General features: G+C 45.8%; 1 protein-coding gene across 4 annotated transcripts in view; it reads right to left on the bottom strand.

Annotated features, from left to right (window-relative positions):
• Window positions 1–3,649: 3,649 nt before the first annotated feature.
• Rpap3 (RNA polymerase II associated protein 3) overlaps window positions 3,650–25,745 on the bottom strand; it is a 32,048-nt gene continuing 9,952 nt past the window's right edge. For all 4 annotated transcript variants that reach the window (XM_021183490.2, XM_021183488.2, XM_021183491.2 and 1 more), the window contains exons 5-17: window positions 25,104–25,231; window positions 21,998–22,119; window positions 21,097–21,167; window positions 19,078–19,206; window positions 16,474–16,601; window positions 14,790–14,911; window positions 12,200–12,270; window positions 11,991–12,092; window positions 9,810–10,030; window positions 8,572–8,758; window positions 7,612–7,709; window positions 6,950–7,050; window positions 3,650–3,926 (exon numbers count right to left, since the gene is read on the bottom strand). In XM_021183490.2, the coding sequence (XP_021039149.1) occupies window positions 3,841–3,926; window positions 6,950–7,050; window positions 7,612–7,709; window positions 8,572–8,758; window positions 9,810–10,030; window positions 11,991–12,092; window positions 12,200–12,270; window positions 14,790–14,911; window positions 16,474–16,601; window positions 19,078–19,206; window positions 21,097–21,167; window positions 21,998–22,119; window positions 25,104–25,231 (1,566 nt within the window). In that variant the 3' untranslated portion in view covers window positions 3,650–3,840. The remainder of the gene's footprint in view (window positions 3,927–6,949; window positions 7,051–7,611; window positions 7,710–8,571; window positions 8,759–9,809; window positions 10,031–11,990; window positions 12,093–12,199; window positions 12,271–14,789; window positions 14,912–16,473; window positions 16,602–19,077; window positions 19,207–21,096; window positions 21,168–21,997; window positions 22,120–25,103; window positions 25,232–25,745) is intronic.

Below are 25,745 nucleotides of genomic sequence, written 5' to 3'. Positions count from 1 at the left end.
CTCTGAGGCATCTAGAGGGCCATTCGGAAACTGGACGCTGAGCATGGCTGGGATGAGTCAGGCATCCTCTGCCACAGGGAGCAGGGACTCAATGGACAGGTGGGATTGTTGCGGCCTGCCCGCAGTCCACAACACGAACGGTTCAACTGAGAATGGCAGTTCAGGCTGAAAAGAGAGGAATCTAGACGGGGCGGAAGAAACAATGGAGCCAAGACAACAAGTTCTGATCAAGGCTCAATTTTACTAATTCCAGACACTCAGTTATAAAGGAAGGGGGAGGGAACCCAATATCCCGCCAAGTAACTCAGGGTCCAGTAGCAGGACGAACACGTGTGTGCCTCCAGGCAGCAAGGGCAGGTTCCAGCAGTAGGTAGGCGTGGCAGGACGAATGAGCACGTAGCTCCACCCTTGAGCAAGCAGGTTCTAGGCTGGGGGAAGGGAGGCCACATGGGATTTCTGGGCAGAATCAATGCAATATGAGGCACCACACGGGAGGCACAGAGGGACTTGATCAAGGGGATATTGCTAGTACCGAGTCCTCTGACGGCTGATGCTTCTGCATCTGTCACATGACCACAGGCCTCCAAGGCTTCTGTCCTGCCAATCTTCCGCACCCAAACAACAGTTGTCAGTACTTTGCTCTAGAGAGCCAGGTATGAGGCTCATGAGCTGGGCAGCATCAAGTCCTAGTGTGGGGTGCTTATGGGCATCTGTGGTTTTCAGCTGTCAAGCTATGAGGCAGCGAGTGTGGTATCGATACTGTTAGGTTCCCAGTGGCACCTGCAGGACCCTCGGCTGTCAAGTCAAGGCCCAAGGCCTGAGCTTTTCCAACCATCAAGCTGCTACTTGAAACCAGAGCCAAGGCTGCTGCTCAGCCTACTGTCAAACCTTGCCGACTGCCACCGTCTCTATGGTAACCACTCTTCTCTGTTTCTCCTCTGTCACCAGCTCAGCCTGCGCTCAAGAGCAGGCAAAGAAAAGGCCACAGAGATGTCTATAAGACCTGATGTGGCAACACCAAGGGGGATGGCACAGAGGGGTCCCTAGGCCACTCCCAGCAAGCCTCTCTGCCTACCCACACTGTCCAAGAAGGGGTGCTTAAACCAGTCACAGCCTGACACTTGTCGTCATAGTCCCTCGGGAAGTGGTTCATCTAGGCTACAGTCACAGAACACACTGTTTCTAACAAACAGCCTTGGCAGAGGCTGTGTCTTCAGACGCCAAGGCAATCAGCGCCTTTCACTGCCATCTTTTATATAGTTGTATCAAGGGATCCACGGTGTATTCCAGATGGCTGGTGCTGGCACAGGGGAGTCAGGCTGGTGGATGGACTCAAGGCAGTGCAGGCTGCCGGCACAAGAGTCCAATAACTGCTCATTAGACACTCAGATGACCCTGTTCCCAGCGCTGGTGCTATGGGAAAACGAGGGAAGGCGTGCTTGCAAATATAAACGGAAAGAGCTTAGTACCAACAGTGCTTCAGACAGGCTGAGTGCCCAGACACAGGTGGGTCCTTGCTCTGTCTCACCCCAACCTTGGGCAAGCACATAAGGTACCCGCGCCAAGGCTGTGTGTGTCTAAACTTTATAAAAGCTTAACAGAACACACAAAACAGTCATGTGGAAAAGAAGTCCTTTTTATTGCCCCAAATGATTCAACAATCAGTATAAGGAAGTGAGTGGAGTTCCACTATAGATAGCTTCCTTTTTCTAAGTGACTTCTCCTTAAGAAGTCCTGGGTACCATTCTAAAGTGGATTGACTTGAGGATCCTACAATAAATACCCGGCGTGAGAAAAGGAACCCACTGATTCTAGCCTCCCACACAAGTGGTGATACTCTAGACTGATCAGTTTATCAACATTAACTGGACTCCTGTCATGACAAGGTGAATATTAGCACTAATGACATGTTTTAAAAAAAAAAAAAAAACTCTTTTGATATACAAGCAGCTTAAAGTCTGGCACGTAGCCAACATATTACAGATGAACAATAACAAATGGAAAGTAAATTAGATGGGCACAGGTGGTGTAGACCCACAATCCTGCAGTTGGGAGGCAGGGGCAGGAAGGTCAGGAGTTCGAGGCTAGCTGATTGCTGTCCGATAGTCTTAGTCCCCTCACTGACTGGATCTCTCTATGGACGGCATCAACCCTAAGAAGTCGGCCCCCTCAGCATTACCTTTCTTCTTCACCTCAAGGAAAGACTACAGTACACAAAGCCACCAGGCACGCGGAGTGTCAGGCAACCTCGTACAGCATCTCTGCTCTCACTTATTTAGCAGGTAACACTAGGCAAGTTGAACGACCCACACGTTTCCATCCCCTTGAGACAAAATCTGTGGCTCGTGATTCACTTTAGAAACCTGGCCTCTTTGTCACTGTACAGAAAACTGTCATGGCTTGGATCTGACCCAACAAGTCTCCCAGCGGGTCCCGGGCTCACACTCCTCCCTGCCAGGTGCTGATCCCCTCCCTACACTATGCTTCCTCCCTAGCCTTGATGGTTCTTCAGAATCTTTTCTGTCTGAGCCTAATGTCTCCTCCATGTTCGTACTTAGGACCATGATCACTGGTGGCCAGGGGCTCAGTTTAAATCTTAGCTATAAAACAGCCAGTTCTAAGAGAACAGCTTCTCCTGGCTTCCTTCTAATTTCTGCTGACCGTAAGACAGGTGGGAAGACCCCACGTGAGAGCACTGCTTAGGCCTGCTGTGGTGGTTTGAATGGCTTGGCCCAGGGAATGGCACTATTAGGAGGTGTGGCCTTATTGGACGAAGTATGTCACTGTGGGGGTGGGCAATGAGACCCTGTTCCTAACCACGTGGGAGCCAGTCTTCGCCTAGTGGTCTTTAGATAATGTAGGACTCTCAGCTTCTGCACCATGCCTGCCTGGATGCTGCCATGTTCCCACATTGATGAGAATGGACTGAACCTCTGAACCTGTAAGCCAGCCCCAATTAAATGTTGTTTGTGTAAGAGTAGCCTTGGTCGTGGTGTCTGTTCACAGCGGTAAACCCCCGCTCAGAACCCAGGCATACAAAGTCCTAATGCTTTGGCACTCATCGTTCCTGCCTCTGGGGTCTTTCCTAAGCATTTCCCATGGATCCCTTCTGCACCACCCACAAGATCTCATGGTAAGCGGAGGCTTAGGGCCATCCCTCCCCCAGAGTCATTAAACTTCTAAAAGCAAAGTCAACACTAACCCAGAACCTCACGGAGAAAAGGTTTTGCAAGTAGGCACAGGTTATAGCCTGTAACCTCTAACACGCTTGCTACAGGACTCACCACCAACACTCATGGAAGCTGGACCAGGTCTGACGCCAGAGTGAGGACTGGGCAGTGAGTGCCAAGTCTAGACAGCTGTGAGCATCCCAAACAGCCCGCAGCAGGAGCTGAAGACACTGTCTTGGTCCCATTGTTGGTAAAATGGTTGCTTTGTTTAGGTGCATGGGAAGGGAGGGAGACAACTGTGCTATCTAGTCAATAATACCCTCTCCACAGAAATCACTTTATTAATGTGGACATGAAGTAGCTGTGTGTTATAATTATAAAAATTCATGAAAATATAAAAATGTTAATTGAGACATTGAGGAATGTGACTAATATAGCATTTAGTTATTTATAAAATGAAATATCGACCCTTATAGATATAACTCATAAAAACTTAGTTTATTTGGAGCATCTCTCACTAGTTGGCCACAGAACACTTACAGTGAATCAACTGCCATCCAGAGAGAGGGAACTCCTCTCGGGTAAGGTTTCACTTTTGTAAAAAGTCAAACACTTGATTTCAGTAAGGAAAATAATGTACACAGAAGCGGCAACGTCCGATATATGGAGGTCAGCCGCCGTATCTTTTCTTGAGTTCTTCAACAGAATCTTCCTTCAGGTCTGATTTTTCTAAGTGATTAAATAATACATTTGTAACTAAAAAAGAAAAAAAAATAGATTATATGTCACTCATTTTAAGACACTATGCAAAACATAAATTCAAGAGATTAATTTGACCCATCAAATAAAATTTTTACCATCTTTTACTAGTAATTACCATTTTTCATAAATTCTTGATTGTGTACTTATGGATATTTGTTTGTTTGTTTGCGTAGCCCTGGCTGTCCTGGAACTTGCTCTGTAGAGCAGTCTGGCCTTGAATTCAGATCTGCCTGCCACCTCTGCCTCTCTGCCTCTGCAGTGCTAGACAGAATTAAAAGCAAGTCTGTCCACCATGTCCAGCTAGTCTGTACATTTAAAGAGTAATCTAAGAAGAAGAAGTTTTTCTTTCCCGACCGACCATCTTGTGGCCAGTATAACCTTCTCCTCTACCCTCAATGACAGCAATCTAAGCAGTCCCGGGAAACACTGACACTGCCGGCTTCTCCGCGCTGAGCTGGAGTGAGCCGTCCCTATCGGCAGCAGTAAAACTGGTCACCACAGCGAACGGCTCTGAGCGCTTGGTGACCGAGTCCACACACTCCCCATGTTCTCAGCAGACGGAGAGACCAGGCCAAGATCCTGCTGCCAGGGTGATGGGAGGAACCAGCTCACGCTCTCCACGTGCCCCCTGGAGAGCGAGGACTCTCGTGTACTGTGCACCCTCACACATCAGGGCCCAGTGCAGAAGGCAGGGCTCCTGCTCTCAAGAGCTTGCATCCCTTCTGAGAAAAAAAAAAAAACACATATTCGCAAAAGTGCCACACCTATTCATCAGAAAGAAAACGGAAGCAGGGTGAGGGACGGGGGCGTGGGAGGCAGGCAGGCACTCTAACCAGAGAATTGTCGGCCATGAGCGAGAACTGAAGGAGTGAAGACACAGGAGCAGATATTCAAGAGGGAAGAAGAAAGGCCCTGAGGGAAAAGGAGTTTGGCAAGATAGCTCAGCAGTCTGATGACCTGAGTTTAAGCCCCAGGACCCACATCAAGACTGAAGAAGGCACTCCCAAAAGCTGTCCACCTACCTACACACACACACACACACACACACACACAATACTGATGATGATTTTAAAATGCAAAGCTAGTGTGGTGATTTTAAAAATGACAGAAAATGAAGTCAGAATATTAATAACAGTAATACTGACTGGGAGTTTGGGGAGATGTTTTTGATCAGGTAAAGATAAGGCTGAAGGCTAGGGATAGGTCTCATCTGGTTCAGTGCCTCATGCTTTTGGGTTCAACACCTAGAATACTACACCAACGGTTGTGGTGGCAGCACCTAAAATCCAACACTCCCAGGCATAACAGGAGGAAGCTCAAGGTCACCCTTAGCTCCAAGGGAACTCCAGGCTGGCCTGAGATGTGTAAGACCATGTCTCCTGTCTCCACAAGGGAACTCGAGGCTGGCCTGAGATGTGGAGACCATGTCTCCACACAAAGGAAAGGAAAGGAGACACTCAGAAGCTAAGCCATGGGGCCTGCGTGGTCCCTGATTTGTGCTCTCAGTGAATTTACATCACTATTTATTTACCAGGCTCCATGAAGCTGTAAGGCCATTTGGTTTTGACACACTTTCTCTTCATAGTCCTGGGTGAGCTCTGAATGTCTCCAAAGGTTTTTCTGTTTCCTATATATTCTGTCTTCAAATGTCTCCGTGCATTTCCAGCTATGCACGGTGGCACATGCCTGCCATGTTAGCACTTGGCCCTCAGGAGGACTGCTGTAAGTTGGTAAGTTCTAGGCCAGCCAGAGCTACCAGTAAGACCATGTTTCAAAAAACACAAACAAGGCCTGGCTAGGACACAGATTTGGTTCCCAATGCTTAAAAGTTGGCTCACGACTGACCAACTCTAGCTGTAGCCCAGGTGTACACATGGTGCACACACACAGGCTCACAACCATAGCTCTAGCCTCTCTAGCATCACAGGGCACACACAGTGCACACACATATAAAATAAAAAATACTTTAAAGAAATCTTGCAAAATAATAATTAGCATACTTATAACTGGATGACTTATCTTCTGCCTAAATACAGAAACAGACCTCTGTGGTGGTTTGAATATGCTTGGCCCAGAGAGTGGCACTATTAGGAGGTGTGGCCTTGTTGGAGGAAGTGTCACCATGGGGGTGGGCAATGAGACCCTGCTCCTAACCATGTGGGATCCAGTCTTCACCTTAGTGCCTTCAGATCAAGATGGAGAACTCTCAGCTCCTGCTCCAGGGCCATATCTGCCTGGACGCTGCCATGTTCCCTCCTTGGTGATAATGGATGGAACCTCTGAACCTGTAAGCCAGCCCTAATTAAATGTCTCCTTTATAAGAGTTATCTCCTCGCAGCAGTGAGACCCTGACTAAGTCAGCCCCAGAACTCTGACTAACTGAAGTGTTCAGAGTTTGATGTTCTGCCAGACCGTAGTGTGGTAAGGAGCGATCTGAGGGTCACCATCGGCACTCCTGGCCCCAGCCCTAGATGCCAGGCGCACTGCACTGGTAACGCTCTCAGTGCTATTGCTGAGACCATGCGGAGCCTCCAGCTCCTGCTGATCCTGGAAGGTCCTGTTCCCCACCCTTTGTCTAACTGACTTCTGCACTTCAGAATTCAGCTGAAAGAGACTCAGGGCAGCCTCTCAGAAGGGATCACACACACCCTGAACCCAGCGCTGCGGCGGGACCCTTTGCTTGCTCCACAATGGCAGAATTCAAACAACAGTGCCTTTGTACCACTGATGACATCCAAAAAGGACCCAGAGCACAGCTGTTTCCTACCTGTGTGGCCTCACAGTGACCCCCACACCGTGGCTGCCTCCTGCGTGGGAGGATACAGCAGCGCCTACACCTGAAATCCTGCCAGGAACTACAACACGAGCCTAACTGCAAGGGACCCAACTGCGCAGGCTGCTTCTCTGCAATGGACATGACTTGTTTGACTGTACACATCTTGTGCGTGGTCAAGCAGTCAGAGATCAGCGCAGGAGGATGAGGGAGGAACCAGAAAGGCTGCTTTCTCAGAACTTACGCTTTCTCTCAGGTCCTGACATAAACATCACCGCCATGTCAAACCTTCTCAGCTGAGAAAGTCGTTCTAAGACTTCAAAGGTGAGAGCTGGCTTTTCCCTCCTGAAACAGTCCAAACATAAACAGGAGTGGTCAGGTACAGGCAGTAACAACAAAGTCTTCATTTCCCCATGGGAAGACTGTGTCATCACAGCATAAATAAACGGACCAGCCCAATGAAGACATCACAGGCTCCTCTTTAGGAGCCCAGCGCCCTATGGCGCTGCTCTCACAGAGGTCTCCACACACTTCCTCTAAGAAGTCTTCCCTCACTTACACATTCCCACATCAGTGTCTCTACAGCAGTGAACCTTACCAGAAAGCTGATGTTGCCACGTACCAAATATTAAGATTAAAGAATTAATTTTCTGGACCTGGAGAGATGGCTCAGGGGTTAAGAGCACTGACTGCTCTTCCAGGGGTCCTGAGTTCAATTCCCAGCAACCACATGGTGGCTCATAACCATCTGTAATGGGATCCGATGCCTTCTTCTGGTGTCTGAAGATAGCTATAGTGTACTCATACATATAAAACAAAAAAGTCTTTTTAAAAAAAAGAATATATTTTCTAAATCCTTGGACATAATATTACAATGGGAGAATACAACTAAAAATTTCAACTTACTCAATGTAAAAGTCGTGTAGAATCTTAATGATTTGATTGAATACATCTGGATCTAGGTTTTTCTGAAACAACTTCGGATACAAAGATGGTTCAATATTCTTGGAAAAAAAAGGAGAAAGTTGAATTGGACAATATTTATATTACATGTGTTGTATAATAATTGCGCAAATAAAAATATTATGAATAATTAATAACACTAATACTTGATGAGACAGTGAGGTTTTACTTAGACACAAGTCAAAGAAGGATGGAGCGATGGGGACCTAAGACAGCCATTCACACACACACACACACACACACACACTCACACACACATATATATATATACAACACACACATTCATACATATACATACACACATATGCATAATTTAAAATAACAAATAATTATAATAGTTAGAAAATTCCATGAAAAGAAGAGAGGGACCCTCATGAGAGAGCTCCCAAATTATAATGACAAACAGAGATAAAAGGAGACTTGCCTGAGATATTACTTGAAATGATTGTTAATTACAAAAGTGTAAGACACTATTACTACACTTGAAGAAGACTATACTAATCTATGATTTGCTAAATTCACATGACCTAGCTTATTTTCTTGAGTTCACTTTCAGGAAATAAATGCCCAGATACTACTAACACTGCCTGGCACACAGAAGACCAAGGATTTCGGGGTTCCTTCCCCCGGAGGAAGATTAAATATTAAATATTAAAGCTAAAGCTTAGTTAGGCATAGACTACGAAATTAGGCTTTAAACCATTTCATACACAGCTCACTTCCCAGATAGAAAACCAGGGCTCCTGATTACAGTCTGTCCGAGACAGAGCACAGCCAGCAGGGAGAGGCACGTTCTGTTGTCTACACAAAAGGCAAGCTCGGCACTGCTGCAGCAGCCAGCAGCTACTCTCTGACCTACGTGCAGGCGCACTGCCCCCCCCCCCACCCCCCAGCCCTGCTCACCTTTACATACTGATACAGCATCTCTGGGGAACTTCTCAACTGTCTGAAATCAGACTCGAGCTGGAAGGAGTTGGCAGGAACTGGAGGCAGAACAGCAGTGGCCAGCTGACCCGGCTTCTGCTCTGCCCTCACGGAGGCCTTCTCACTCACAGGCTGACGTGCATCCGGCTTCACCTCCACCTGTGCTCTGGAGGATTTCCGAGCATTAGCCAACCAGCAGCAGAACGAGCAGCCAAAACCAATAAAGGAGAGAACAACGGGAATCCTAACATCGGACCTCGCTGACAGTGTGTTTGCTATGTGCATCCTGACAGTGTCCAGTTCTTTCAGTGTGCGTACACGTGCGTGCGCGTCTGGCTATGCAATGGCTGCAGTCGCCTGCTGGCTAGTGGATGAGCTGGCCCACTCTGAGAGGATCATCTCTATCTGGTATAACCCAGCCTTTCAGAAATCTGAATTATCACAGCTTCAAGATATTTCAAGAAGGAAGAAATACTTCCCTTTATTCAGCATTTCTGAATAATCCATACAATACCTTAAATAAACTTCTACTATAGGCTAGTGTTTAAATACAAACTTCGTGTTTACTGAGTGGTGATAGAAGATTAATCAGAAGCCGGAACCCACCCAGTGGGTCCACACCTCCTCCACAGCCATCAGTAAGGACACTGTGTGAACTATATTGTTATTGTTAATAACAATAATTAATAATAATTGAGTTGGACGACAAGTGCGAATGTTTCACTCAAGGCTTTCCACAGACATCATCACACCCCACTCTCACCATGGCCCTGTGCCTGTATCCCTGGATAGGGCCCCTCCTCCCTAAAACAGTCTCTCTTCTTTGTTCTTGGCTCTCAACTCTAAACTGTATTTAAAGACTGTTCGACAGTCTTCAGTATTGATGGACATAATAGTGGTAACACTTAAATTCTGAATTTCTTATGCTTCCTTCTTACGCTTCCTTCTATCAAATTCTCTCTCCTCTCAGCAGTGAAGTAGATACATACTAAGTTCTAGAGGAGAGAATGAGCCACGTCAACCCTTTGCTCGTCGTCTCTGACTCGCCTGTGACCTTCCTGGGTAAAGGAACTAGGATGTCCCGTAAGCACAGTCTCAGTCGCTCACTAAACCGTTCAGTTAGTTGGCAGCTCTAACAGCGTCAGAGCTCTTCTCAGTAAGCAGACTGCCAGTGCGGTGACCGTCGTTATAGAGACAGGGACAGGGACTATACTCACTGTGGGGCTGAAGTGTCACTGACTGCTTCTATTTTCAACACTTTAGCTCTTGGCCTATCCCCTGCGGGCAGAGAGACACCCTGGCTTGGATTCTTCTTGCTTCCGGTGCCCACAGCCGCCGTTGCTCGATCACTCTCAGGGACAGTGGAAGAACTATCTGGTGCATCAACAGTCTCTATCAAATTGCCAGTTTCTTCAATAAAAACCTTCTTGAGTGCTTTCTAAAACAATTAAAATTGATTCTTTAATCAACATATTAAAAGTTTTCCCATCTTAAGGTCACAAATTTAAAAAGACTGCTATGTTCTTCCAGCTAACATCCCAGTTAAAAGTTAAAATTTCAATTTGTCAGCCAGACAGACTTAGGAACATACTATGTCTGAGAACACAAACAATAAAACTCTTTGCCTTCCCAGGTACCTAAAGGTGGGAATCAGGGACGCGCACGGTAACAGTTACAAAGGTGAAAGGTCAACTGCCAAGAGCAGGAAGGGCAGGACAGGCAGGCTGCCGGCAGCCCATGGGGGGAGGGAGGGGGAGTGCAGACAGCCAGGACAGGGCCCTCCTGACAGACAGACAGGACCCTCCTAACAGAATGCGTTCTGTGGGTGGGGAAAAGTACAGCATGGGAAGACAGGGGCCAGCACTGCACGAGAGTCCAACGTGAAACTCTACGCACCCTCCAGGCGTGCAACAGCTGGATAACCCAGTCCAGGCTACAGATTTGCCAACTCGCATTTAGGAAGTTGGTAGGGGCTGTCCAGAGCGGTTCTCCAGTTTCATAAGTAACCTTCCCTATTATCAAGTAAGCACCCAACAGGCAGCAGCCTCGCTTGCTGCTGCTGCTGTAACTGTCAGACAAGCTTCTGTCAGAGGGCTGGGCTCACACCTGCAGCACCGAATCCTGCTCTACGTGGGTTGCAGGGACTAACCTCAGGTCAGCAAGCCTGCACGGCTGGCGCTTTTGCCGCCGCCTGCCCTCTCCCTGGTCAACTGTCCGCTTCTGTCTGTATTACTTTAATCTCTTATTACGTCTACTTGTTGGGAGGGGTCATGGAGGTCAGAAGAAGTTCTCAGTCAGTTCTCGCCTCCCACTGCACGGACCCCGGAGAATGGACTCAGAGTGTCAGTCTGATGACAAACACCTTCACCCGGGGGCCATCTCGCTGGCCGCTACTTTAATCTTTTAACTGTTTTTGTTTTGTCTTTAATTTTAGCATTTATACTTCTGTACTACGTCCACTGTGTTGTGTGTCTCGTTGGAAAAGGCACTGCTGTCTGTCCTTCCTTTCTCTAAAGCTAAATGCATTGTTCTCTCTCCTGCTGTCCAGACCTCCAGCCTCCTTCTCATTCTTTACCCCCACTTTTCTGCTTCCCTATCTCCCTCGTTTACTACTTAAATGCTGATATTCTCAACTCTGAGACAAAATTGCTATAAACTACATTTTCCCCAACTAAAGCCCCAGTGGCCTTCCTAACCCAAAGCACGTCTTCTCTTGCTGTCAGTAGTTGGGGAAACTAAAATCCAAAGGACACACAGACACAGTAAAATAAACACTGAAACCACGGGAGCATGCACTACACCCGCTCCCGGCAGGGCTGACACCCTCTCAATAAGGAGAACAAAGATGATGAGGTGCCTGAAAGAGCAGAAAGAACCTGAGCTCTACCCAGAAGGATCAAGGACCATAAAAGGGACCCAAATAAACAAGGACGTCAGCTCAGGCACGGACAAGAAGTCTCCAAAGTGGAGGAAGTAGTCAGTCACTTTAAGGAGAGATTCGCCAGGAAACTGACACCAACAAGGAACCAACAGAGAGCGCAGAAATCGAAGGACCAGCAGAACAAAACCCGTCAGAAAGCATCACCAATCGCCAATATCTAACAGGACTCCAGAGACGGAGCACAAAGTTGAGCTGATAACAAAATGTCAAACTGACTCAAATTCCACTATGTAAGATCAGGATGCTAAACTGTAACTGAAACATAAGTTACTCTAGAAATCAAAACTGGTAATTCTCCCTAATATTGTCAATGAATTCTATGGGATTTATTAAAAGAGTGTTAAATAGGTATGTCAAGAGTTTTCAATGTTTTAAGCTTTCTAATTCAACGTTTGTTTCCAGTTCTACTAACATAGCAGCGGTAACCAATGGCAAGGGAATGAGAGCGCTGACTTACAGGGGACCCCCGGGGAGGCGGATTATCCACAGCTTTCACCACGTGGTGTCTCTGTGTGGAGTCAAGGAAGACATCATCCCAGCGGCCTTTCTCTATTAGTTCCTTGAAAAGAAATTTGAAACAACTATCAAAATACTTGAGTTAATTATATTAACCAATAAGTTTACATGTCCAATAATACGATGGTATTTTGGTGAAGAAAACACTACCTTTTTGATTCTGGAAAGCTCGGTCGCCGCTTGCTTATTTCCAGGTTCCAGAAGTAAAACAGTCTCAAAGTCTAACGAGAGAGAACGTTAAGAGATAACAGTGAAATGATCAAATCACGACATCATCATCAGTTAATAATCCCTTTAGTTTATTTACGTACTTTGGCTGTTTGCTACAGGTTCTTCTGTAGCCCAGGTTGTCCTGAGCCGGCTATTTACGATAACCTAAACCCTATTCATCTTGTCTCTACCACCCAAGTGCTGGGGTTGAAGCACACCACCACACCCAACAGACAACTCCTATCTCTCAGTGAGGTTTGCTTGGGACCCTGGGAGGGGAGCAATAGTGAGAACAGGGTTTGTTAAGCTTTCACACAGACTTTCTTGGACCTCTTACTGCGCCCTTGATTTTCAGATGACACAGAGCAACTTAGGAAGCACTGCATACTCACACCTAACTCCCCTAAGATGAGAACGCCACACCCAGGAATATTAGTTTCTAAAAGGCAATGAAACCAGGTGTGGTCACACACACCTGAAATCCTAGTACTTGGGAGGCACTGGCAGGACTGCTGTGAGGTCAAACCTAGCTTGGCCAACAAAGCAAATGCTAGGCCAGTCAGGGCTCTCTCTCTCTCTCTCTCTCTCTCTCTCTCTCTCTCTCTCTCTCTCTCTCTCTCTCCCTCTCTCCCTCTCTCCCTCTCTCTCAAAACCCTGAAGCTGGTAAAGGCACCTGCCACAGGCCTGACGGATCTGAGTTCTACCTCCAGGACCCACAGGGTAGGAGGAAAGAATTAACTCCCTGCAAGTTGGCCTCTGACTTCCACATGTGTGTCTGTGACATGCATGCACGTACACGCACATGTTCAGTAAATGAAAAAAGAAAATGTAAAAACGACTCGAAGAAGAAACTGTGATGATGATGGCGCCTGAGCACACGGAAAGCTTAGAAGCAGCTAAGTTAACAGGAGCAGACGCAGCAACACAGCCGGGAGACGGCCAGGAGCCTACCAATCGGCAAAGCTGACATGACTCAGGGGGCTGAGTTCAAGTCCAGCCAGGCTAAGCAGTAAGACCTTGTCTCAAAAAAAAAAGTAATGACTATTAAAATAATCAGGTTAATAGAAAACAGAGGCTGCCAGGGGCTAAGGGAAGAGGAAGATGAACAATTAATATCTGATACACAATTTAGAATAAAGACCAACAGGGTTGCACAACACTGAAAATATACACTTGAGATGGTAAAAAAAAATATCAAAGCCGGGCGTGGTGGCGCACGCCTTTAATCCCAGCACTCGGGAGGCAGAGGCAGGTGGATTTCTGAGTTTGAGGCCAGCCTGGTCTACAGAGTGAGTCCAGGACAGCCAGGACTGCACAGAGAAACCCTGTCTCAAAAAAAAACCAAAAAAAAAATATATATATATATCAAATTACTGCTGTGCAATCTTACCAGAACTTGATAAAACAAAAAGCAACGGGCTACAGCTATGCCTGGCTTGGAAAGCAACTGACAGATTTAAATGTCCACATCAGAAAAGAGAAGCCTGAGATCTGCTATACCTAGTGACATCGAGGAGTTGGGAGAAAACTGGCCCAGGACCTGGGTTTAGACCCAGGACTCTGTCTTAGCGTCTCTGTCACTGTGATAAACACCATGGCCAAATGCAGCACAGGAAAGCCAGGGCTCATTTCAGCTCACGGCTCTCAGGTCACACTCCAGCACTGACCAAGTCAGGGCAGGGACTCAAACCCTGGGCAGGCAGTGGTGCAGGGCCACCAGGGCTGCTGCTCAGTGGCTTGCTCCCGGATTGCAGTTGCTTTCACAGAGCACCCAGGACCTCCAGGCCAACAGGGCGGCACTGCCCACAGTAAGCTGGGCTCTCACGTATCAATTAACAATCAAGAAAGTGCTTCCCAGAATTGCCTATAGGCCGAACGGTTAGGGGAGCTTTCTCGGTTGGAGTTTCCTCTTCCCAAATGACGCTAATTAGATAAAACTTGACAGCATAGGTTCTTGTCTTATATTCCCCACCCCACCCCCCCCAGCACAGATTTCAAAGGAAACAAAAAAAGAGAAAAAAACAGCAAGTGAGACCAAAGATGAAGGAAGAAGAAATGAAAGCAATGAGGGAAACACAGGTAGGGCCAGGCCAGTTCTCTGAAGACTGACAAAAGGAACCTACAGCACAAGGTCAAAGGGCAGGAGGGAAAGCAACCAAACACACACACACAGACACACAAAGACATACACACACACACACACAGCAGGAATGAGAAAGGCCAGGCAGGGGCGCTGGAGCAAGCATGTAATCCAGCGCTCAGAAGAGAAGACAGGGTTTGAGGACAGCCTGGTCTGCACACTAAGTTCCAGGGCTATGTAAGCGATCCTGTCCCAAAACCAAACCAAAACAAAAAGAATAAGAAAGGAATCACTGTAGCCCTCACGTTAACCTTGATGCCCAGCTGCTGACGCCCTCTCTTCCTATGTCTTGTTTTTCCTGTTCACCTACAATTCAAGTTTTTCCTCAGGTGAGTGTGTCAGTTATTCTGCAGTGTGAGCAGGTGAGTGTGTCAGATTTTCTAGTCTTACCTTGCTTGGCCTCATTGATCTTTCCCAAAAATGTCCTTGCTGTTCCTCTTCTGGCAAACGCTTTTGAGTATGAGCCATCTAGTACAATAGCTTGTGTGCAGTCTCTCTCAGCTTCTTCATATCTATTGAACACAATACAATTACTAACTGAACAACATGAAGCTTACAGACAACAGAACCCTGGGACTGGCGAGACGGCTCAGTGGCAAGACGGCTTGTTACCAAGCTTGACTACCTGAATCCATTGCTGGGACCCACATGGTGGAAGGAAAGAACCAAGTTGTCAAAGTTGACCTCTGACCTCCACCTCCCATGCCTCCTCTCAAGTGCTGGGGCTAAAGGTACACACCACCACAGCCAACATACTACTGAGTTCTTTTTGTATGTTTTACTGCAGTGTGGTACCTCAAGAAGAGGACCCAGTTTGTTCAGGATCCACCCTCTTCCAATACTAAAGTCCTGCCTCCAAGGTCTGTCACTTTTATTATCTCAGCACCTCATCGCCTTCTGAAGCTGACCACTTAGCAAACCACGCCCCACAACTCCCCCCCCCCCCCCCCGGCCCTTCCTCTCTGTAACTCAGGCTTGCCTCGCTCATCTCCCTGAAACCACCTAGGAGTACAATGTTTCTCACATACAGTAGCGACACTAACAACCTGGATGTCTTTCTTTTTCTTTCTCTGCTGGGTGTGGTAAATGTTCCTAAGTGTGAGGTCAGCAGGAAGTGTCTGTCTGTGACCACTCTCCACCTTTATGAGAAGGAGTCTTTGGCTCAGTGTGGAGGTCACCAACCGATTGACCTCCTGGCCTGGCAAGCCTGAGACCCCCTCCCAGGGCTGGCATTACTCGCTGGGATGCCACGCCCCGCAGCAGGTGCGTTCATGTGGGTTGTAGGATACAAAGCGAGGCTCTCATGCCTCCCTCCCCACCCCACCCCACTCCATCCATCTAACGAGACACAGTTATGGAACTCAAACCACAAGACTGCTCCCTCAACAAAAGTTGATCATGCACTTTATGGTCTACATCAGCCTCTAATATGTAAAACTGCCCTCCAAGTACAGAAGGCTTGTGATACTCCGTGTGACCCTAAAGCAAATACCAGAAAAATAAACACAAAATACAAGTAAGAGCAGTATATCCTGCTATGTCTCTACATATGACCCTACCTCAAAAGTAAGGTGACTCAGCAAGTACAGGTCCTTGCCGCAAACATAATGACCCAGGTTTGATCCCCAAACCAATGTGGGAGAAAGAGAACCAATTTCTGCAACCTGTCCTCTGCCTTCCACACATACCACCCACACAAATAAATGTAATAATTTTTAATAACACACAATATACTCCACACTGTACAATTCTATTAAGAATGTAAAGATAACAACACTCACATGATACATACAGAACCAATGTACACACATTCCTTCTCTCTGCGTTTCACTCTCTCATTAACTGTGAGGAAATTACAGTTAATAAATCCCTGCTGGGGCTCGGCTCAGCACTGAAGCACTTCGCTAGTATACAAGAGGTCCTGAACTCTAACCAAGCACTGCTGCAAAAAAGAAACTAGAAGAAAGAAGAAGGATTCAAACACAGAAGATAGATGCAAAAATACTAAATCAACTAAAGCTAGCTTATCTACAGTCAATGTCCATCCTGAAAGCAAAATGTAGGCAGAACTTACCTCTGAATCTTGAGATAGGCCATGGCTCTGTTAGCTGGGAGCAGGGCGTTGGTGCGGTCCGCTGCTATCCCGCGGGTGTAGCATTCAATTGCTTGCTCGTATTTCCCCTCTTTGAAAAATCCGTTGCCCTGTTATTTTGGAGAGAGGTATGAAAGTCAAAACGTGCTGAACATTACCTCAATTCAGATCTTGAGAAAACACTCATATTAAGTCAGTGATTATACTATATTCTCACTCTAATGGAATCTAGAGAAGGAGACAGCCAGTGTGTGCAGTGCTGCCCAAGCAAGCATGGGGACTTGAATTCTGGCTTCCAGAACCAGCGAAGAAGCCAGGAGCTCAGGCTTGCCTACCCAGCAGGTCTAGCCAATTAACCTCCAAGTGCCAAAGAGATGTCTCTAGAGTAGTAATACAACACAGAGTAACAGAGAAAGACGATCTCTGGCCTTCACACAATTAAACCCAACCTCACATACATGTACACACACATACCACACATACACAAGCACACACACTTAAAAATACAGTAATAACTAAAGTCTAGTTTACGAGATATCTAGAATACACTATCATGAGTTCTCTTAAATGACAGTATTCTCTTTTCAGCACAAAAACACTGCAATTACTACAACTTCATCAGTCATCTACTAATTAAACAGGAAAGGCCTAAACATTACACCAAGTCATTACTGACATCAAAAACTAATCAAAAACGCTTGCTGAGCCAGGCAGTGGCAGTGCACGCCTTTTATCCCAGCACTCGGGAGGCAGAGGCAGGCGGATTTCTGAGTTCGAGGCCAGCCTGGTCTACAGAGTGAGTTCCAGGACAGCCAGGGCTATACAGAGAAACCCTGTCTCAGAAAATTTTTTAAAAAAATGGAAAACAGTAACAACAAAAATGCCTGCTGAGCTTGCTGGAGAGCATGGCTTACAGGTAGAGAGCTTACTATCAGGTATAAGGCCCTGGTTTTGAGTCCAGCACTCAAAAGAGAGGAGAGGGGAGGGGAGGGGAGGGGAGGAAGGGAGAGGGGAAAAGGGGAGGAAGGGAGAGGAGGAAAGGAGAGGGGAGAAGGGGAGGAAGGGAGAGGAGGGGAAAGAAGAAGCAGGAAATAGAGAGAGGGGGAAACTGTACAAAACAATTACATATGCAATCCCCCCAGGACGGTGGTTTTCTGAGACAAGGTCTCCCATAACTAGAGCATCTAGAAGCTCACTAGGTGGCTGAAGACAGCACCCATGGTCCTCCAACCCGCACCTTCGAAGAGCTGAGATTACAGGCGTGCACTGACATACCCAGCTCCGAAGTCAGTCTTTGTGAAAGAACACAGTACCAGATTACACAGCCCTCTCTTAAGCAGCATCAATACACCTAAATATAATGTACATTTTGTTTGTTGGTTGGTTTTCTGAGACAGGGTTTCTCTGTGTAGCCCTGGCTGTCCTGGAACTCACTCTGTAGACCAGGCTGGCCTTGAACTCAGAAATCCGCCTGCCTCTGCCTCCCAAGTGCCACCACACCCAGCACACATTTTTTTCAGTGCTGAGATTTATTAATTTTTATTTATTTTATGTGTACGAGTGTTTTGCTGCATGCCTATCTATCTACGTATCCTGTGTGTGCCTGATGTCCAAGGCCATGAGAGGGTATGAGGTCCCCTGAACTTGGAATTACAAAAATGGCTGTGAGCCGTGATGCGGGTGCTGGGACTCGAACCCAGGTCCTATGCTCTTACCAAGTGAGCCATCTCCCAGCTCCAATGTAAGTTAAACTAGATTGAAAATAAATTACAACCAGTAACCTCGTATGTGCATTTTAGGGACCTCTGTGGACCCACAAAAGGCAGTAAGTTCATTAAATTAGGGACTAGAGAGACGGCTCAGCAGTTAGTGACACTTTGTGGAGGACCTGCAACCCCTCAGTCTTCTGAGGGCACCAGGCGCGTGCGCAAGTGTGCGTGCATGTGCGCAAACAAATGTGTACTTTATGTTTATCGAATATAAAATAAATATCTATCTTTAAACTTCATTTATTTACTTTTGTTTTTTGAGACAGGGTTTCTCTGCATAGCACTGGCTGTCCTGGAACTCACTCTGTAGACCGACTGGCCTCAGAGATTTGACTTCTTCTGCCTCCAGAGTAACAGGATTAGCAGCGTGTGCCACCATGCCTGACTATGAAATTAAATTACACTGAAGTATAATTAGGTCATTTCCTCCTTAAAAATTCACTAAATCTTCTCAATTGAAAATATATAAATTTCAGTCAGAAAGTTCTGCATGAATTATAAGCACATTATAAAAATAAACTATAACTTGTCTCTATTAGATTTATAATTACCTACATATAAATACATATAGTTTGATCCCTAAACCTAAACACGCTTATAGCTATTTTGCATGTGATTATTCTTATGTATTAAGGCATCAGTAACTCAGATGTTGAATAAGTAGCCTCCAGATATTTTAGTATACTTAATTTCCACTTCCTACTCAAAAAAAAAAAAAAAAAAAAATTGAGGTTAGAGACAGAAATTTAATTAAATACAAGAAAGTAGGAGTCGCCATGGGCAGGGCAGACCCACGGCAAAGAGCCCCATCGCTTACCAGGTCTTTCTCCGCGATGGCCTTCTGCCTGCCCTGCTGATCGCCCTTTGGTTTGCTCTCTGCTGCAGCTGGCTTACTCTCGGCGGCAGCAGCTTCTTTAGGACCTGAGTTTTCCTTGGACGTCAAAGCCTAGGAGACACAGCACTCAACTAAAATAAAACAAGTAACGCAAGACGCGTCCATATTAGACTTGAAATGTAAACTGCTAAAACATGTTACAATTTCTTTATACTCAGATAATTGGAATACTTTGTATTCTAACTCATTCTTACTACTTACTAAAGTAAAAGCAATACATATATATGTACATAAAACAAATGTAATATTCTCCACATTTGAGCTAAAATAAGCAGTATCCAGCAAATATAGTTGGCATTTACTAATCTACAAATATTTGCCAAATCGCTACACAGTCCAGGCACTGTTCTAGGTGCTGTTTTTCAAACATGAAATAACTGAGATCACATTACTACATTTCCCAAATTTATTGTTCAGTTATTATTTGACCTAATAGATAAGAAAGTACACTTGGCAACTATAATGAAGATGAGATTCTAATCAACAATTTATGTGCAGTAAATGATATTTAAATCAGATTTCCTCGGTCACGGACACTTCTCTCCTAACATGCCAAGATGGCAGAACAGCTACAGCTTTAAGGGAAGGCCAAGTGACAGAAGCCTGCCAGGCCCTGCACTGTCAGACACTCACTTCACAGCTGAGTACTGGCTACCACCCCTTTCTTTTTGAGACGTGCTCTCAGACTGGCCTCAAGTTCATTATGGAGCACAAGCTGGCCTCAAACTCAGGCTCTGCTGCCTCCCTCCACCTGGGCTGGGATTACTGGAGCCATCCGGAAACCCGTGTCCGCTGTGCTCCTACTGCTAGGAGGTTAGGCCCTCACTAACATGCAGCTCACTCAACACAGAGTGACGGAATATGCAGGCATGGATCACAGAGATAAAGCATACACACACACACACACACACACACACACACACACACACACACACACTGGTCAGGGCGTAACCCAAAGCTGGGCTGGAGACGCTTCAGTGGTCAGAGGCACCGCTGCTTTTACAGAAGACCCAGGTCCAGGTCCCAGGACCCACATCAGTGGTCCACAACCACCTGTATGTAAACAATTTTACATACCACCAGTTCCCAAAGAATTTTATGCCCTTTAATGAACACAGACATGCACATAACTGAAAATAACATAAATCTTAAAATTATTTCAACTAAAAAATATTTCTAAAAAAAGAAGGAAAACAATTTAAAACTGTCCTTGGAGGAAAAGCAAGCAACAGCCTTGGAAATCTCAGCCAACTCTTTTCTTAAAAACCATATTTTATTTTTATTTTATATAGCATTACAATTTACATATAATAAAATGCCTTGATGGAGTTGTAGGTAGAATTCAAGGAAAATAAAAATTTAAAGAATCACTTTCTCTAAGTGGGTCAACAAGCTAACCTGTAAAGATATTTCCCCTCGAGGGGTCTGCATCACTGCATCACTGTGTCGCTACATCACTGCATCACTGTATCACTGTATCGCCTCTGCCTTACCGGTCTGGTTAAACTGAATAGTACATGAAATAAAATCATAATATTTATGTCTAATTCCAATACCTGGGTGACTGAGGCAGGATGACTGCTTCAAGTTTGAAGCTAGCCTGGGCTAAATATGGTGAAATCATAAAAAAAGAAATCTATTTGGAGGCAGGGAGCTGATGAAACAGCTCAGTGGTTAAGAGTACTGGCCGTTCTTCCAGGACCCAAGTTCAATTCCCAGCACTTACACGGCAGCCCTCAACTGGCTATAGCTCCAGTATCAGGAAATCCAATATTCTTTTGATTACCACAGGCACCAGGCTCACATGCACACAGGCAAAATACTCATACACAGAAAAATAATATATTTTTTTTTAAATCTCAAGAATATACAAAATCTAAGGACCGTTCACTGCCATGACATAAAACTCAAACCTAATGCACTTACACGGTTATAATTTACCTGATTAATCTTCCTGAGTTCATTTGTTGCTTCAAAGTTATCTGGCTCCAGTTCTAACACTTTCTCATAATCTAAGTAAGACAGGAGAGAGGGCGTTTGGAAGAGGACGGTTTTACAACCTGTGCAAGCCACAGCCACCAGCCACAGGTGACACCCAAGCAGTCACTCTACGGTTAAATGACCAATGACAACTATTGCGCTCCTAATCACTTTTAATTCTCTCCCAGGGCAGACAAAACCCTAAGGAAGTCCTTTCACAAGCCATGGCCCACCAGCCCCAGGGGGTTATGCCATCAGGAAGCACAGAGCAAAACCCACGCACATAAGTTCTAGCCCTACTTTGTCATTATTACGCAGGTCTTGTTATGGAATAACAAGACAGAATTTACTATAAACAACCGTGCTGTGCTTGCCTCCTGACTCACTACAGCCAAGATGACTTCATCGCTCTTTGCAGATGAGAACTGAAGGTCAGAGGCATGAGTCATTGCTGTGGCAATGTCCAATTACGTAAAAATGAAACAAAGTCTGACCAGTGCCAAACAGACGTTCTTCTCCAAAATAAGATAGCTTTTAAATTTCAAATAAAAAAAGGGGGTGGGCTGGGGGCTTAGCAGGTCGAGGCATCACCTGTCAAGCCTGGGCCTCTTCCACCAGTGGAAGGAGAGAACCAACTCCCTCCAGGTGTCCCTGGCTTCCACTCACACTGTGGCACCCGCCATGAATTTACTCGCACCTGTATGGTTTTTAATTATAAAAAGAAAAAAATTAAAATTGCCAAAACAGCAAGCTTTGTTCAAAACGTTCCGTAAAAAGAGCACTGTGCTGACGTGGTGTTCTCTGTGTACTGAGAGCTAAATCACTAAAGAAATACGTGAGGAGGACCCTCGGAGAGGAATACCTTTTCTGGCGTCCTCCAACTTCTGCAGAGCAAACCGAGCTGCACCTCGCCTGCCGTAAGCCTTGGTGTAAGTCCTGCTCAAGGCGATTGCCAAGTTACAGTCAGACTCAGCCACAGCAAACCTGAAATGCAAAACAATTAAAAGCCGATTTACTTCCCAGGTACACGCACTTCTGCCCCTTCTTTTATTTAATTAAACTCAAAAAAGATCTCTTCCCTCACCCTACCCCAGTGCAGGGAACAAAACTCAGGACTTTGCATATGCACTACTATATATGCTACTATATACTCTACTATAGTCACTACTGTATACAATATTATATATGTCCACTATTGTATGTGATACTATGTATATTCACTATAGTACACTACTACTCAACACACCCATCTATAGAAGCAGTGATTTGGGGTTTTTTTGAGACAAGTTCTCACTATGTAACCCTAGGTGGCCTAACCTGAAATTCAACATGTAGACCAGGCCTGCCCTGAATTCCCAAACTTAGAGATCTGCCTGCCTCTGCCTCCTGAGTGCTGGGATTAAAGGTGTGTGCCACCACGCCAGGCAAGTTCTGTGTTTTTGTGGGATTTCAAGACTCTATAAGAAAAAAAGAGACAAGCTACAGAAATGTCATAAGACAGCTGCTGAGCTGCTTGTGGGGCAGCACTCGGGAAGCAGATGCAAGGGGATTTCTAAGTTCGAGACCAGCCTGGTCAATAAAGCTAGGATAACCAGGACTACACAGAGAAACCCTGTCGCTAAAGAAATAAACAAACAAACAAACAAACAAACAAATGTCAAAGAGTTATGCTTCCAGAGTAAAGAACTTTTAAAAAATCAATATACATCTAATAGGAAATGGGCAAAATACAAAACAGCATTCCACAGGAAAGAAAAATTTTAAACATGACTACTTATATAAAAAAGATGTCCAATGTCATTAATAGCTTAAAGAATACACAGGCTGCTAGTCATGATGATGCATGCACACCTTCAATGCCAGCTCGGGAGGCAGAGGCAAGGCTGGAGTTCAAGGTCAGTCTGCTCTGTATAATAAATCCCAGGCCAGCCATCACTGCATAATAGGAACTTATCTCAACCCACAACAGAAAAGGAAACTACTTCTCCCACCAAAAAGGAAAAACAAAAACAAAAACAAACAAAAACAAAACAAAACATAGGCTTGACATACAGCTCAACAACAAAGTGCTCGCCTAATGAGACTGCATGAGACCCTACATCTGATTGCTTCAGAGGACGGGAGGGAATCAGACACAGGACTGTGGCTCATCTGCAGAGTGCCTGCCTAGCAAACACGAAACCTGGGTTCAATCCCAGCCCCACAACTGGGCATGATGAGGCACACCGGTAAAGAAAGGTGGAGGAAGGCAGGCGGATCTCTGAGTTCCAGGCTAGGCTGCTCTACAGAGGGAGTTCCAGGGGCTACACAGAGAAACCCTGGGGGATTGGCGGGGGGGGGGGGGGGGGGGGGGGAGGTAGCAGGGAGAGGACCAGAGGTGCAAGGCTATCCTCAGCTACACAGAAGGTTAGAGGCCAACCTGGGTTAGAATCCCTATCTTTAAAAAGAAAGGAGAAGAGAAGAGAAGAGAAGAGAAGAGAAGAGAAGAGAAGAGAAGAGAAGAGAAGAGAAGAGAAGAGAAGAGAAGAGAAGAGAAGAGAAAAACCATTTTATACCCAGTAAACACCTAAGAAGCCCGATCTGCGCCCATGCTGCTAAGGAGTCAGAACAGACACTCTCTGTAATGCCAATGGAAACAGGAAGCAGCCCAGAAGGCTACGTGGGCTTTCGCCACCTTTTCCACCTACTACGGTGTGCAAAGTGCTCAGCATGAATGAGCGACTCGCAGCACTCCTGGCTTTGTGTGTTGAGGCAGGCAGACCCTTCTGAGTTGCCCAGGCAGGCCTTAAATCTAGGGTCCTTCTCTGCATCTGCTTCTGAGTATCTGGAATTACAGGCCTGTCAGCAGGCCTGTATTACCCTCCATAACTTAAAAATGTGATATATGTATTATAGTAACAACAGAAAGATCTCAAAGCCTAGCTAGCATGGTGATAAATACCTTTAATCCCAGCACTCAGGAGACAGGGCAGGAAGATCTCTGTGAGGCCAGCCTGGTCTACAGTGAGTTCCATGCCAGTTAGGGGCACAGAATAAAACCTTGTCTCAAAAAGAAAAAAAAAAAAGAAAAGAATAAAAAGAAAAGGAAAGAATTAAAAAGAGAAGAGAGAGCAATGTCATTTCTATTTCCAAATAACTACAGCAGTGGAAATGTCTTCCTGCTGAATGCTTGTCTTTAGAAACGCCCGCACTAGGTCAGTTTACGTGCATGTAATGTCCCCAACATTAACTGTGCACTTCAGAGCCGGCAGAATGTAAAGATAAGCAACTATTGCAATATAATTTAAGTTTACCATAGAAAGGTCTGCAGAGTAAATAGCAAAGACAGTTTTTCAAATAATACGAAGAAATTAACACCTAAGAACTTAACAAATTAGTTTTTCTTCTCTTTTCTGCCTCCCTCTCTCTCTGCCTCTCCCTCTCGGCCCCTTGCTAGTGCTGGGAGCGAGTGAACACAGGCTTCAAACGGGATAGTCAGGAGTCTCCAGCCCTCCGCCACAACAACTTTTTAAAAATGAATTAGGTAAAGAACATCACTACTTGACTTCCGTGGGAGAGACTCCTTGGTACACCAACTCAGAGCGCTTGGTTAAGACCCAAATGTTTACAATGAATGAAATACATTACTCCATAAGGGAGTGGCCTACAGGAATTTGCAGGGTGAGAGAAATGCGGCGGTGTGCTTTCTTTCAATCTCTTCTGCAGTTTATGAAAAGCCTCTTGGAAACCTCCAGGCAGGCAGGCTGGTGCTGCCTTTGATCACAATAGGGAGGCAGAGGCCAGTGGATCTCAGGTCTACACAGAGTTCCAGACTGTTACAGAATGAAACCTTGTCTCGAAGAAGAAAAAAAGAAAGAAATAGAGAAGAGAGAGAGAAGAGAAGAGAAGAGAAGAGAAGAGAAGAGAAGAGAAGAGAAGAGAAAGCAAAGCAAGCAGAGAGAAGCCCACTGCACACACAGAGCCCTCACTTTTTCAGTCTGAAGTAAGCTGACGCTCTGTTTGTTGGCAGCACGGGATTGTAGGGGTCAGCATCCATGCCTTTCGTGTAGCATTCAATGGCTTCATCGTATTTTCCTTGCTTGAAGTACTTATTGCCCTGCAAGAAAAGAGAATCAAGCAATAGGGTACAATCCCAGCACTCTGCTAGAAGACTGAGGTGGTCAGCTCAGCGCCACCAGTTCCCAGACAGTCAGCTCAGGGAAACCTAACAAAGGCAGCGCTACAGTGTAACCTGAAAAGGAACCGGAGCCTTTCAGAGCCCTGAGGATGCAGGACTAAACACCCAGTACTTTAGATTCTGCTCCCAGGTTGGCACGTTCAGGGGACCAGGGGACAACAGGACACCTGCTAAGTGTCCTAAAGCTGATTTCAGAAAGAGGTCACAGAGATCAGAGGCCGGCCTGTAAGCCATTCACTCTACAGTGAGGAGAGTCACGTCTTCAACAAGTCCTTGATGTGTGACAAGATGCCACAGTGATAGAACACAGAGAATCGGGAGACCATAACTTAAAGAAAAAACACTGATTTTTATTTCTGTCCACCTGTTTGGGTGGCCACACACCCAGCAGGAAGTTCATCCAAAAGTCAGTATGATTGGTAATAATAAGGAC

This window comes from Mus caroli, unplaced genomic scaffold, assembly GCF_978045245.1.
Source record: "Mus caroli unplaced genomic scaffold, Mus_caroli_1 scaffold_16, whole genome shotgun sequence".
In the NCBI taxonomy this organism is placed as follows: Eukaryota; Metazoa; Chordata; class Mammalia; order Rodentia; family Muridae; genus Mus; species Mus caroli.
This window is presented reverse-complemented; position numbering and strand designations above follow the sequence as displayed.